At 38.6% G+C, this 15,129-nt stretch overlaps 1 protein-coding gene across 1 annotated transcript; it reads left to right on the plus strand.

Moving 5' to 3' along the window:
• The first annotated feature begins 5,335 nt into the window (after positions 1 to 5,335).
• LOC134841808 (uncharacterized) lies at positions 5,336 to 14,696 on the plus strand. Its single transcript, XM_063857845.1, has 5 exons — positions 5,336 to 5,907; positions 8,779 to 8,952; positions 12,418 to 12,671; positions 13,258 to 13,452; positions 13,840 to 14,696. The coding sequence occupies exons 1-5, from the start codon at positions 5,349 to 5,351 to the stop codon at positions 14,434 to 14,436; spliced, it is 1,779 nt and encodes a 592-aa protein (XP_063713915.1). The 5' UTR covers positions 5,336 to 5,348; the 3' UTR covers positions 14,437 to 14,696.
• Positions 14,697 to 15,129: the final 433 nt, after the last annotated feature.

Genomic DNA, 15,129 nt, shown 5'->3' on the forward strand with positions numbered 1-15,129 from the left:
TTGAATTAACTCCAATTTCATTTTGTATTTCAGAGCATAAGTAGCTAAAAAGAGGACAATTCAAGCCAATCCCAATAGATTTAGTATATGATTGTCACTAAAAACATAGTAAATAATGGTTTCCAAGCCGTGTTTTCAAAAGTAATCGCCTAGTCTGGGGATCCGAGACCCAGTTACGAGATTATTTTTGCATGTAAACGAAAGCTGATCAAAAGTCGCTTGACTGTTGGCCTAAAAATGGTAACTTTTTACGTAGCCCTAAACAGACCAGAAAACTAACTGGCTAGGTCGAGACGGTGAAAACGAGTAAGATTAAGGTAATTGATGCCTGCCAGTTGTCAATAGGTGCTTTTTCTACGCTCCGTCACTGTCGTATTTGGGTCAAGAATTTTTCGAGCAGCCAGATGGACGTATGATGGTTAATTTAGGCATTTGAGGAGACAGGAAACGTAAAATTGCGCAGTTAGAAGAAAACCATTATTTGGTAAGCTGAACAAACGTGCAATTCACTGAAAATCAGGAACACGCAATTAAAAATGAGAAAAATAGCCAAGTAAGCTTGGATTGTTTGGGCGAGTTAAATAAGTATACGTTTGAGTGCAATTAAGGCAAACGAAAAAGATTGAAAACAGTTTCATCTGTACGGTTGGAAAAAATGAAATACACTGTAGTCTGTGGGATGGTGATAAAACTACGTAGATTTTAAGGAACCGACAAAATTTTGCAGTCGGGGAGTTTGGCTTTTTTTCAACCTTTTTATTTGAAATTAAAACTGTGGTACGACAAAACGTTAAGATATAAATGGTTTTAACACCAAAAACCACATTGTGGTTCCATTGGAACGCTTGAAATTATCAAGTTTTTTAAATCCGCCGCCACTATCTTTCGAAGAATTGCAAAAATCTTCAAGATCACATAAAGGATGCCGAAAGATACCTTGATATCACGAGACGCTCGGAGCAAGAAGCGTAAAACTCGGGGACACTCGAAAATGTCTGCAGATGACACCGGTCAACTGTTGAAAAAAGGAAGGAGGAGTGCTTGACTGTTTATAGTAGTGAAATAAAAAAACTCTTTTTATTGATGCGTTAAAACGATGTTTTGAATTTAGAAAAATGGAAATGGCTCCAGAAAACGAAATTTAAAAAATATATATACTGAGACATTTTTGTTAGCAATGTTGCAGACTTGATTTTAAAGCTCGAACTAATCGACATAAAGCTTCAACGCATTCTGATATAGATTTGGTTGAACATGCTATAATGTAAGGCTAAAACTATCAAAGCCAACTACTCGAAATTGCGATAGGAGTTCGATTAGACTTTGAAATTTGCGAACTTTGAAATTCGGAATAGACGTTACCGAAGTTGGTTTGAAAGCGAAATAGACGTTACCGAAGTTGGTTGGCATGCCTTTTCTGGCACCAAAACTGCCTCAAGATTTTCTAGGCAATCAAATCGCAAAGCCCTCCTCAGGCAGAGCTTTTCTTCTGCTCAGATTTCTTCTGTTTGAGAGCCACGACGACTCTACTGAACCAATCAGAAGCGACTAGGCGGTCTGACGCTCGTTCCATGGGCTGCCGGTAAGCAGCTTTGTAGGACGTAATGATAGCAGGCTCCCTAGCCTCTAGTAGGGTTATTACGTTGTCGGTTTGTACCTCTGGTTGGGGTAGAAAAGTACGAGAGATAGTATCTCTGCTGGCCCTTGAGCCAATGATTATAGAGTGGGTCATTCTTCACCTCAGGTGTGACGCAAGTGAATGAATGTTAGAAAGCAAGTAGAAATAGGTGAAGTTGTTGGAATCCATTTTCCCTTTCGTGGAGCGGCAAACCGATGCAAGCTTGAACATAACAGCAGAAAATCGTTTACAAAGGTTAGAAAACTTGTCCAAGAGATAAGATATACCGCTTGGTGGGAGTAATGATACATCAGTTAAGGTTCTCGATTACATTGAATTGCCGGGATGGGTATATCAAATGTTGATAATGGGTCCGAAGCACCCAATTAGAGACACGTTTTCATTTTTCACAGTAAAAGAATGCAGATCGCTCGCAAAGTTCAATTTATCGACACCTCTATAACCGCTATTGTAGAGGAAAGACAGCTAAGACAAATTAACATTAGGACGATGCATATATTGCTGTTATATGACTTCATTGATACAACGATACAGCTTGCTGAGAGATAAGCTTTTTTATAACACTGAGTTCACCTTTATAGAGGCAATAAAAGACGCACTACTAACGCAACATATCAAAGAGCCTACAAGGCTAACTGGTAGAGACAAGGCATCACTGTTTGATGTTGTGATGTCAGATATAGTCTTAAAAGATCTAGACATCACGTTAGAGGCGCCAATCGGAAAAAAGACCACGTCCTTGTCAAGATAGATGTGCCAGTAAACAGGATTAAATCGAAATGTAAAAACCGCAGAAACTATGAAAAGGGAGACTACCACGGGATGAGAAACCATCTAGCTGACCCAAACGTTCAGTTAAACACATGGGAAAAACTGAAAAACTGCATGAAAGAGTTAGTCGAAAAATTCGTGCCTTTAATTAAGATACGCAACAGTGGCAACCAAATGCGGCTAGCAAGGGCGGTGCGCATGAAGATAAAAGAAAAGAATAAAGACTGGAAAACTTTCAAAAATTATCAAACAGCCGACAATTTAACCAAATGTAAAACCAAACGAAATGAAGTTAGATCTGCCACGCGATCGGAGGCACTCACACGTGAAAAAGAAATATCATCAGAAGTTAAAACTAATCCGAAAAAGTTCTGGAGTTACGCGCGCCAAAAAACTACCACAAGAGAAGCAATCCCCGCTTTAATAAAACCAAATGGTATGCTAACTGACACAGACGACGAAAAGGCAGAACTGCTCTCAAATTTCTTTGCATCGGTTTTCACTGACGAACCCCCGGGTAACTGGGAGATTAGCCCTCCACCAACCGCCAGCATTGATGACAACCTGGAGCTAAATATGAATGACATCCGAGAAGAACTCAATCGGTTAGACACTTCAAAGTCGCCTGGACCAGATGGAGTTCATCCTAGGGTCACATTTGAAGTACGGGAAATCATCTTAAAACCACTTTTGATTATTTTCGAAACCTCTTGGGAGACAAACAAATTACCCGGAGACTGGAAGTTGGCTTACATTTCTGCAATATTTAAAAAAAGTAAAAAAATCGATGGCAGATAACTACAGACCAATCAGTTAAACAATGTTGCAAGTTATTCGAAAAATTTGTTCGAAAGCATTTAATGGATCATTTCATTGAAAAAGGGCTAATAACAAATGCACAATACGGTTTTCGATCTGGACGTTCACTGAACTAACAACTCCTGAAAGTAATTGATGACTCCACCAGGGCAATGGACAAACATGAAAATGTCGACGTGATATACTTGGACTTCAAAAAAGCCAAGACTAATCGGAGTTCTTAGGCAGTATGGAGTAACTAGAAGAACCTTGAACTGGATAACAGACTTTCTTTCGGGACGACAACAGAGAGTGGTAATCAACGATTCAAGATCCTCATGGCAGCCAGTAAAAAGTGGGATACCCCAGGGTTCAGTACTCGGCCCAGTACTGTTTTTGATATACATCAACACAATGCCGGACAAAATAGTGTCAAATCTATTTCTGTTTGCTGACGATGCGGAATTATACCATCAAATTGAAGACAAATCGGATGTAACACGCATACATGAAGATTTACAATCACTAGAAACTTGGTCCGGCCAAAGTCTTTTCTTCTTTAATATCGACAAATGTGTTCACATGACAATAGGAAACAAGAAATTGGATATGGAGAGGATTTATAAAATCAATGGCGAAAACGTTAAAGTGCAACTCGAAAAAGACCTGGGTATCTGGCTTGACAACAAACTGACATTCGAACCACCCATCACTAAAAAAGCCAATAAGGCAAACGGTATGATAGCAGTAGTTAAGAAAAGCTTCACTAAAGTCACGAAACAAGTATTTTTAAACATCTACAAATGCTTGATACGGCCACACCTTGAATTTGCGAACTTAATCTGGCACCCAAGACTGATCAAGCATCAAAATATCTTAGAAAACGTACAAAGAAGAGCGACGCGTCTAGTTAGTGGTATGAAAAATCTATCCTATTACGAACGCCTTAAAGAACTGAATCTATCATCGCTGGAATACAGAAGGAAAAGAGGGACAATGATAGAAATGTATAAAATCTGCTATGGTTTGTATGATAGGAATGCCACTGCGGGACTATTCGAGCGGAATGATAGGGATTCTAGAGGTAACGGATGTAAAGTAGTAGCAGGCATTTCGGGTTCGGGTTTTCGGGAATTGGGTCGGGTTTTCGGGTTTTGAGACAAATTTCGGGTTTCGGGTCGGGTTTCGGGTTCAACAAATTTTCGGGTTCGGGTATTCAATTATGTCGGATTTCTAAAACCCGACTTTTGTTTGCTTTTTTCGGTTTCACCGAGGAATGCGTTTAATACGTACTTGTACGTTCCCATTTCATAATAATACAGCTTTATATTTCCGTTGAACTTTTTTGTTTTCTATATACATTCCCATTTTAATACACATTTATTGCATAATTATTGTTTTTACAGCTATTTTTATTGTTCACTGTAAGAGAAAGTTACACTCTAAAAACGCATCAAATTTATTGCGTCAACGTTCATACCATTTAATCTACCTGAAAATCGGGCATGTCGGGTATCGGGTCGGGTAATCGGGTTTTGAGATCTTTTTCGGGTTTCGGGCCGGGTTTCGGGTTTGAAATGAATGTCGGGTTCGGGTTTGAAGAAACCGTCGGGTTCGGGTTCGGGTTTTAGCTTATCGGGTAATCGGGTTTCGGGTTTGAAAAATGTCGGGTCCCGAAATGCCTGAGTAGTAGTACGTAAAGCAAATCTAGAAATGCGAAAAAATTTCTTCACAATTAGAGCACCTCTCGACTGGAACAATCTGCCACAGGAAACAGTGCAAAGCAAGACCATCGACGAATTCAAGTGGAAACTGGACAAACATTGGAAAGCGATTGGAATTGACATGTACGAATTCGAACGGAGATAGGAAAAAAACATTTGAAATGACCACAAGAGGCACTGCCTAATGGTCATAAGAACTTGACTTGACTTGACTTGGTATGGCTCTATCCAGCTTGTGCACTGACCGTAACAAAACGAAAGGGCCCCTTTTGTAACCTCTAAAAAAATAGACAAGCTTACGTTGGCGAAACATTGAAATTTAGACGTAAAAAGGTTTTGATAGATAATTTTGTAAGTTGACTGCCTAAGTTTTTATCTTCATTGATCAATTTTAGTTAAGTTATTTTTCAGGACGCATGAAACATGTTGGGAATGAGAATTCGTTTTCAGTATTCAGATCTGTAATAATTACAACTCAAGAAGTGACAACGGACGAAAATGCTTTTAGTCAGACTTACAACGAATTTGTGACTGTAAATGTAGTAATCAAGACGTTCAAACCATCTGTTTGCCCAACCAGCAAACGGAGTTTTTGGGAGGACGTTCTTCAAACTTTCTGTCGTCTGTGCCACGATGATCTAGCCAAGTTGGTTCTCAAATATGTCATTTTAAACCAAACGGCTATTGACAATCTGTCTGAAATACCGATTTTGTTTGACCTCACAGTCCGCGATGAAGTCGAAATAGTCGGCATATTAAAAGAATTAAAACTTGTTTGCTCCACTAAATTACTAAAGTATTCTAGAAATTCCGCCTTGTTAGATACGAAAAAATTAGAAACAATCTTTTGGGATCCCACTGATCTTACCAAGTCAATCAATAATCTGCCGAATCCAGGCAAGTGGTGTCAGAGAACGTCAACTAGTGTTATTCATGTCGTAGGAGCTTGTGCATCCTGGATTAATGCTCCTGAGGGTTAGTAGATGTTATAGACTTTCTGATATTGAATATACTTTTAATTAGGGTGCACTTTAAACAAAAATTGTAGGTTACACGACATTGTGCTCCAGCATAATTTTTCCCTGACTTTTTATCGTACACTTTAGAAGCTATAAGTTTTAACAATTGATAACTTTCAAGAGGAACTATATCTCCATGAGTGTGCACTTGGTGAGTGGAAGATACTGTACTTGAACTGAAAAAAAAAGATCGAGCAGAAGGATTGGTATTTAGACTAGACTGGCTTCAGTCTTCAGAAAAGCGAATGCCAGAAACGGAAACACGGAGAACACGTTTTCCATTACCTGTTTTCATGAATAAAAACGAACATTTTCTATAATCGATTTATTTCTTGTTTCTAAATTAGTTTTTTATTACAGCATGTTGGCAACAAAGCATGTTTTAAATTATCAGATAATTTGTTCCACTGCAGACTCAATTTAAATCAATTTCAAACGCATGGTAATTTTTCCATAATTTATTCATTTCCTTCACCCGCAATTTATAGCAACTAAATCATCCTTAATTCAATTTTCATATGATACAGTGGCTTTGCAGCTATCGCAAAGTATTCGTTCTGGTCCGCCTCATAACCTAAGGAAGCTAAGTACACTTACTGAGCCGACTACAGAAATCAAACACCAGCAGCTATAGAGAAGCTTAAACGAGCTAACAGAAGTTGTCTGCGAGTTTTTTAATTCCAAGTTTCTCAAGTCAGCTACCTTTGTGCTAGCCTCAATCGCAACCAAGACGGGTTGAGCGATGAAACAGCCCAGCTTGAGCATTGCTTGGCTCAATCCTCAATTGCTGATCACGAGCAGCTTGACGCTATTACCGTTGATGCAAAATGCGACAAACTATTTGATCAATATCCGGAAACACAGAAAGCCGCTCGCCAAACTCTTTCAGCCGCAAAGAGAATGAAAGCTGCTTTCAGTCAGCCTATCAACCACCTTGCATCTACACATATCGAATCTAAAAAGATCACACCAAGATTGCTGCAGCTGATTCTGCCTAACTTCAATGGAAATTTCACTACCTGGCTAAGCATCATTGATCAATTTCAACCAACCGTCCATGACATTGAGAAGCTGTCAGAAATTGATGTATCTCACGAGACATGCTTTTAAACTCACCACGAAGTTGGAGACGACAGAAATCAATTACGAGGTAGCGCGTCAGTGCTAGAGCAGAGTTTAAAAATGATCGAGTCATCCATCGCAAGCTCCTGTCAAGGGCTCAGGGTTTTACTGCAGTATGAACGGATAACAAATCGCAGCTGCGTCAGCTACACTCAGTCCTCAATGAGGCTTTGCAATCAATTAAGGCACTTAAACGATCAGTCGAAAATGATTTGTGGCATTTTTTTTTTCAAAAGTTTTGATCATGAATCTGAAGGCATGGATAACTACTAATGATAGGACTGACGCTCTTGACTTCGATCGACTCAGGTCTTCAGAGGTTGTTGAAAGATCTCATTCTCGACCTCAGAAATTGGAGCTTAAGCTGCAGATGTTTTGAAAGAAACGAACCGATCTCATAAGAATGGATTCTCTTTACCACAGTGTAAAGTTCAAATCTGCCAAGACAGACATCAATTTGGCAGTGTGAGACATACAGATCGTTGACGCAATCAGAACGAAAGAACTTTGTAGTGACCAGCAATAGGATGTGCTCCAATTGTTTGTGTGCCCTTAAACATCACTGTGCGACATGTCAAATACAAATCTTCATGGCAGCTCTAGCCAACCTAATCCTCATCTCACGGTGACCATAGATGCTCTTCAAATCAACCGAACTGGAACCATTGCAGTTCTTCAAACTTCGATCTCAGAACGATCGATTTCATCACTTGGGAGGGCTCGCTGACAATTTCGCTCAGAAGAACGTCATCGCCCTTTAGGCCTTGGTATCGAACCAATAGAAGATCCAGATGGCATAATTGGAGTGAACCAGAATGCGCTATGTCTTCTCATGGTCTAATGAATCTCACAGTTCTGCAAAGTCTGATAACAATTTCGAAGCTTCTTGTGCGGTTTTGGGAAACATCACGGATCACGAGAAGTCAATTACACAAATCACAGCCACAGCGCTACAAACTATCAGCAAGTACAACTGAGCCAAACCAGCTTGCGACCAGCCTAATAAAATTGATCTCCTGCTTTGCCAATCCGTCTACACATTGTGAAGTCACGGAATGTCATGAAGGAACTATACTGTTAACTGACACGGTGCTTGGTTGGAGAGTCTCAGTTTTTGCTGATATCGACCACGAAGTCCTAACACGAAAACACTGGCCACTGTATGAAATCAACTTTCTTGATGGTCAGTCCTTTAAATTTGAGAGAATCTGGAAAATTGAAGATATTCCTTCATCTCCAGAATCTCAACACTCATGAAACAAGCTTGAGTGTATCCGACATTTGGATCGGACTACTACATATTGCTCAGATAGACGAGCTATGGTTAGATTGCCTATCAGGAAATCACAGGGGATCTACGAAATCACCCATGAATGGCTGCCCGATATTAGTCATTCAGCACCCAAAGCTTTCCTGCAATTCATTTCCAATGAAAAGAAGCTACGAGAGAATCGTGAAGCCAGTAATCAATATAACGATTTTTTCCAAGAGTCTATTTTGTTAAATTCATGTCTAAGTTTTCACATTTATTTTTCGCTTTTTTAATAATGATTTTGTCGGTTTTATTAGCTTGCTGACCTACCTATTTACTAAATTGTATGTTTGCTGCCATGTGTATGTAAGCAGGATTCCTAAATGAAACGATTGAAATGTTTCCTTGGGTTTTTAAAGTTGCTGCTTTATAAACTGGAATTAGCTGTTTCAGGCTACGAAATCCACCGGCCTGAGCGTGTGCCGCGAGAAGAGGGGCACAAGGGGACAACGACTGATGCCTCTGCAGATGGAGGGGGAGGGGGCTTCAAAGTGATCTACTATTCAGACTCTTTCTTCGAGAGTAATTTCTTTCCCAGCCACGGGGACATCATCCTTTTGTACCCAGGTAGCAACAATAACCACTGTGATATATTTCTTAAAATAAAAATAATTAAAATAGGAATACAAACAAGTGGTAATGGTTTCTGTGAACTGGGTGCTCTGCGCCCATAACCACTAGAAGCTTTCATAAATAAAGCTTACGTGTCAGTGAACCAAGAGAAGACACTTATTAGGGTCGTGTGAGGTGTTTTCAGGAAAGAATTCTAAAAGTAGTTCGAGCTCTTTTTTCATAATTGACTTCTGACCTCTTTCGCTTTGGATTAGCAAGTGCTATCAAATAGGAACACACTTGTTTCCATGTAATCAACTTGTCTTACCGAGTTATTGAATCATTTTCCGAAATCTGTTTTTGGTCAATCAACCGACAGTTTTTTACCATGTCTGCATTTTAAATACCCGTTCTCCTCGAATTTTGTTTTTATTTTTGTTTAATTTTACGAGCTTCGATTTGGTATAATTTCAGTTTTTTTGTTTTTCTTTATTTATTGTACTTGAAAGGCACTTTTGAATTGTTTTTGTGGTCTCATATTGCGTCGCTTCATCGGCAAGTTTTGTTTTGACGCTTGTATGTGTTTTGATGGGGTACATGAATTTTTTGGAAATTTTTTTATTTTGACTCAACGGTTGTCTGCTGTAGCATTGTCTCCATTGTTGCCGCTCCGTAAGTTTTGCGCCGAAACCAACTCAACCTTCAGTTTTTATATTTGAGTATGTTTTGAAATTATTTTTGTTATAAAGTTAAGTCGAGATAAACAAATATTTAATATATATATAGTTTTTTCCGACATTGAAAGTTTTTCCGCTATTGAGACTTCCTTCTTATTTGTTTTAGCCGATAGTGTACCATGCTGTTTGTGTTTGTAACTTTTCCGAAGCTCCGCATTGCCTCTGTTTAGAAAAGTCAAGCTAGAAGAAAAGTCAAGCTCTCCAATAACAAAAATATAAATGACCTTATTTTTTTAACAAGCTTTGAGGACTTTGTTACCGCTCGGTAATATTTGTTTGAATGATTATTAAATCCCTATATTTGTGTTTCTCGAATAGAACTTCATCGCATACAATTGTTCTGGACCGTTGGTAGTGTTTTTTTTTCTAATTAGATAATTTTTTTTATCGTTTTTGTTGCTTTTGTCTTATTTGCCGTTGGCTTGATTCCAATTATTTGTTTCCGTTATATCGCAAATAATGAGAAGCAGCTCCTCTTTGCCTCTGTATAGTTTCCAGGTTTTCCAATTGATTAAAGAACATTTTTTATTTAGTTTTCCTTATTAGTCTAAGATCTTAAAAATTCAAATCTCAAGGCCGCATATTTTTTGGAAAGGCTTCAAAAAAGTGAGTCTTTTTTACAACTCTGTTGTATATGTATAATGCAAAGCTACATTGAAGACATCCGATACATTTTCAGTTGTCTCGTTTTAAAGTTGTTGCCTGTCGCTAGCAAATCTACACTAAGGCCTTAGTTTTCCATTTTTTTCGACAGTAGAACGTGTGACTGAAATTGCTGCTTTATAGTTTTCGAAAAATAAATGAGCTTTTTTTGGTGCTGTTTGTTTGTTTCTCATTCTCTTCAAAGTTTGAAAGTTTCAAAAATGTAATTTTTCTTGACCAACTTCTGGTTTTTTATTCACGATGTATGATGCTCAATGCGTAGACAACTTCTTTCACTGCAAAAAATTTATGCATGTTCAATGAATATTTCCAAATTGAATCGAGGCGAGCTAATGTGTGCAGTGTCATATTGAAGCACTTCCATGTGTGATTTGGATTCAAAAAAATAGCTCAAAAGTATGCCGGTGTCGAGAAAAGTATGCCTGTGGTCTGAGATTTTCTGGTTTTCAGACTAATTGAATTTAAGAGTTTTAGTGACACTAACAATTCATTTTTTATGACGCTCAATTTTATTATACCGCAATTTCAACGTATTTTCGGCAGTATTTACTTCTCATCTTGCATTTTCTACCTAGTTTCATCGTCCATTACAGAAAAAATGCAACAACAAAACTATTTGATTTTTTTTTCTGTTATTTGTGGATTTCTTTACTAAATGGTAGGCAGAATTTTGCGCTACTTGCTCAGAATTTGGTTATCCCTTCCATATTGCTACGACCATTGAAAATGGTTAGGAACTTTGTATTAAGGTGTGTTTACACAAGCAAAGCTTGCGTGATCGTATGAACTCTTTTTTTCCAACTTAAGCCGCAAATATTAGTGTGATTTTGAAAGTGTTCATTTTGATCAATAACCAACTGTTAAATACAGCCACTAACGATATTAACACAGACTATTATGTTACAAATAGCACGTAAGCTTCAAGGTGTCTTGAATCGGTAGCGTAGTGGTAGGAAAGGAGACCTCAACAAAATTAGAGGGTTTGAACCTGTGCAGGGTTGGATGTCAAATATCATATTAAAGCCGTTTCAGTCGTGATTCGAGTCAGTTTAAACAGTTTGCAAAAAAATTCCCAGTGTCGAGAAAAACCGGTTTGAAGTTTTCAGATTTTGTCTAATTTTGAGCGAGTAAAGTGAGCGAGCAGGCTTCTTTATGCTTAATTTAAGCCGTTTACAATAACTTATTCAATTTTAGTATAAGCTCAATTTTATTTTCACTCGAGTAAATCTACCCTAGTTTTTCAAATCTTATCTAATCATTTTTCTTCAAAATTTGTTGTCCGGTTTGTCTATTTCACTATGACTGTCGAACGTGCCTTTTCGAGTTTTTTTGTTCAGATCCTTTTAGCACACCACCCAGAAATAACGACACTAATTTAACTCAAAAAAATAAATTGAGTTGCATATTTAATTGAGTTTTATTTGAAGGATTGAATATGTTTTTTTTTAGTTTTGTTTTCTTGTCGTATTTAGGGCTACCATTTGCCGTTTTTAGTATTGTCGTTTTATAGATTGAGACTAGAAAAATACAATTCTAATTTTTTTCTTAACAGAACAGTTTGTAAAAGCTTTTTGCTCTGTTTCCAAGCATGCATTGCCTCGTATCAAAGTCGTAGCAAAAAAGTGCCAAAAACGTTTGTGGCCCTATCACTTTGATCAAGAACAGCGCTAAAATTTTATGTTTTTCCGTTAAGTTTTAGAAATCGACCCATCCCTTAGTGGTGAAATTTTTAAGGAATTTTCAGCAGCCGCTCCATAGTCTTGGGTCAATTCGGTGCTAGCGTTTTTTTATATTTGTGCTAATCATTAGTTGTGCTAACCATTATTTGATACTTGTGCTAACCATTACCTGTGCGGATCTTAATAACTATCCCCCCCGCTATTGCAAAAGGGGGGGATAATTAACAAGGTACAAAATTCGTGCATGCTTAAATGTGCGATTCTTTCTTAAATGTGGATTCATTCGTTACGAAGTACCAGGGGGGGGGGGGGCGGGATAGCTAACAAGATCCTCTGTGCTAACCATTATTTAGTTCAGCATTGCAGAACTAAACTACAGCTTATAGGTAATATTTGTTTAGGGAACTATTACTGTGGCTGGCAAGTGCGCTCTATTTTCGTAGTCCCAAGTGTAGAGCTTTACGGAGTGAATAATGGCATCCACGAACTAGATGTTGTCGGCACCTCTCGCTACTCGGAGCTGTGTTCGACAGATGGAGGTCTCTTGGACGTGGGATCCTCTTTCTACCAACCATTTCCAATATATAATATTTTCGCAAACCTGACTGTCAGATCTCGCCAAGACGGCCGACCAATCTCTGTGCGAGGAGCGGAGGTACTTCTATAGTTAATACCGAATTGTTGGCATATTTTTTCGGTGAGGATGTGAACGAAGTTAGCTTACCTAAAACTGCTCATTTCGACGTCGGATTTCTTCTTATTAAAAGTAATGAACGTAGTGTAGTGAAGACTCTTATATAGGTCTTGCTAATTTTTCGTTTTTTTTCAGGCAAAAGTTAAAAAGTGTTCATGCTCAGTTTTGATTTTTTTTGTTCTGTTCATTTCGTTGGTTAAAAGGAAGGCAAACTCCACTATCGAACAGCAAAATTGTAAAGATGACGACAAACGTGATCGACTTCTTGTTTTGAAAATGGAGTTTAATTATCAGATTTCCCAGCGAAAAATAAAAAAAAATACCTATTGATTCAATTTTCTTTTAGTGGGTTAATTTCATCAAAAAAATTTTCTAAAAATTGAAAGAGCTTAAAAGCCATCTGTTTTTTTTTCATCGAATTTCGAATGTTGAGATTTAAGAAAAACAAGTTAGTTTTATTTGGTTTCCTTGAGGTCATTACACCTTTCCAACTGTCAGTTGGCTGTTTTTTTTTCTTCATTTTTTGTGATCGAATGGTTGTTGTCAGGTGCACCTGTTGCTGTTCAACTGTTGTCTGAAAACTGCCCACTTCCCTGCCATTCTATTCTCTCCATCATCTGTTGGGACCCTGCTAATGAGGAGGTGTTTCGTGTCTGGGGCCATGGACAGCTGCCTGGTGCTAGGCAAGGCCTCCGACATATCTGCCGTGCAACACATTGATATCTCTCTGAAAGACTGCAAGGTACAATCGCTCAGTCGACCTGAGAGACTTTTTGATTGAGTCGCTGTAAATACTTTGATCTCTGCGGCTCAGAAGATATTTATCAGTTTTTATGATGTTTTGAGAAGGCACGGAAAATCAGTTTGGCCGACCTTCTTTTTTTTTGAAAATCCGCCTTCTAGAGAAATGCTAGATCCACCCCTGCCTTAATGAAGATCCACCCCTGCCTTAATACTAGATCCACCCCCTGCCATAATGAAATGGGTAGCGAATGGTAACATGTTTCCGTGTTATCCCGTTCCTTAATTGTAAAGGTTTACAGATATTTGCTTTCACAGATTCCTTAATCTAAAAGACAGAAGCCTGCTTGGGAAATCATTTAATAGTATTCATTCTGATCATGTTCAGATCACGAAATCTGGGCGTGGCTACCTGACTAAACGAGGCCACTCCCCTGCAATATCTATTCTCACAGTTTCCTCACTGGAGATAGAAGGGTGTGTTGTGAGAGACAATGTCGGCCATGCCTTCCAGATGAGAGCCCCGAAGCACCGCAGACCCAACAAGCTCACACTAAAGGGCAATGTGCTGAAAAGGAACCAGGCATGCGACTCACTTTCATTAGCCTTGACCCGTACAACCAAGTCCACACATGGACATGACGATAGTGGATCGAAATATGATATGAAAAAACAGGCTAATGAGTGTTGTAAATATAGGCCGGCATCGCCAAACGCGACTGCGACGTCATTTAGTTCAACGAGTGTAGCCGGAGGTAGTAGTGGAGTTCCAGGACACCACCAGCAGCCGGAGAGTAAAGAGGACGGATCTCTGGTAGTGAGAGGCAGATATTGTTTCCAGTGCGGGCAGCCGGCACAGAAGATATGTGGTCACTGCCGCAATGCGTTCTATTGCAATGTACAGTGTCAGTTACAACACTGGGGATCCCAGTCTGGTGAAACAGGGGGGTGTGTTGGGGGACACAGGAGATATTGTGTCAAGTAGAGAGAGGGAGAGAGATTGTTTGTCATAGAAAATCAACCAGGGGAAGGAGGGATGAAGAGTATGGCAGACTGTGAAAATAAATGCATCAATAAGTTTGACATTTTTTTTGATTTAGAGGAATAGATCTTGCTTCTGAATTTAGTTTTCTTCTAATTCTTTTCATTCAAATAACATGACTGTATAACTGATGTAATTTTTAACTATGTGAAATATGTGGTTCGTTATCATTAATGACAAGAAAAAATGGCGCAATAAATCAATTTTATTTTCGGCTTCAAGCACTGATTTAGTTGACATCATTGGCGAAGTATAAATTTGTGACAGGCGGTCCATTTTTATACCAAATTTTTATACCAAAGTCTAAATGAACGAAGTGATATCGGTCGAGATTTTTTCGTTCTTTTCAGGGGACATTCGAAATGTTAAAAAGTTTAAGTCCAGCTTTTTCGGTTTCTTTTTTTTCACCTTTTTGCTGCCGCCTGTTGGCTATGTGTGTTTATACAAAAGGAGCGTAAGTGTATCATTGTGTTATATTAACACTTGGAAAAGCAAGATCTTGCAAATGGGTGCTAGACTTTTTTCCCGCGAACAACTTCGTTATTAGGAGCCATCTCTTTCGGCCTGGCTCTGGTTAACTTACGACAGATTATTGACTGCCATCAGACCTGTTGATTTGAAGCATGATTGCATTTA

The sequence above is a fragment of the Symsagittifera roscoffensis genome, chromosome 3 (assembly GCF_963678635.1).
Source record: "Symsagittifera roscoffensis chromosome 3, txSymRosc1.1, whole genome shotgun sequence".
Lineage (NCBI taxonomy): Eukaryota > Metazoa > Xenacoelomorpha > Acoela > Convolutidae > Symsagittifera > Symsagittifera roscoffensis.

Bases quoted from the DNA above. Each gene is read 5' to 3' on its own strand.
- LOC134841808 (XM_063857845.1), top strand. From the start codon at position 5,349: ATGAAACATGTTGGGAATGAGAATTCGTTTTCAGTATTCAGATCTGTA. The intron at 5,908-8,778 runs GTTAGTAGATGT...TAGCTGTTTCAG, and splicing joins CTGGATTAATGCTCCTGAGG to GCTACGAAATCCACCGGCCT. The intron at 13,453-13,839 runs GTACAATCGCTC...GATCATGTTCAG, and splicing joins TCTCTCTGAAAGACTGCAAG to ATCACGAAATCTGGGCGTGG.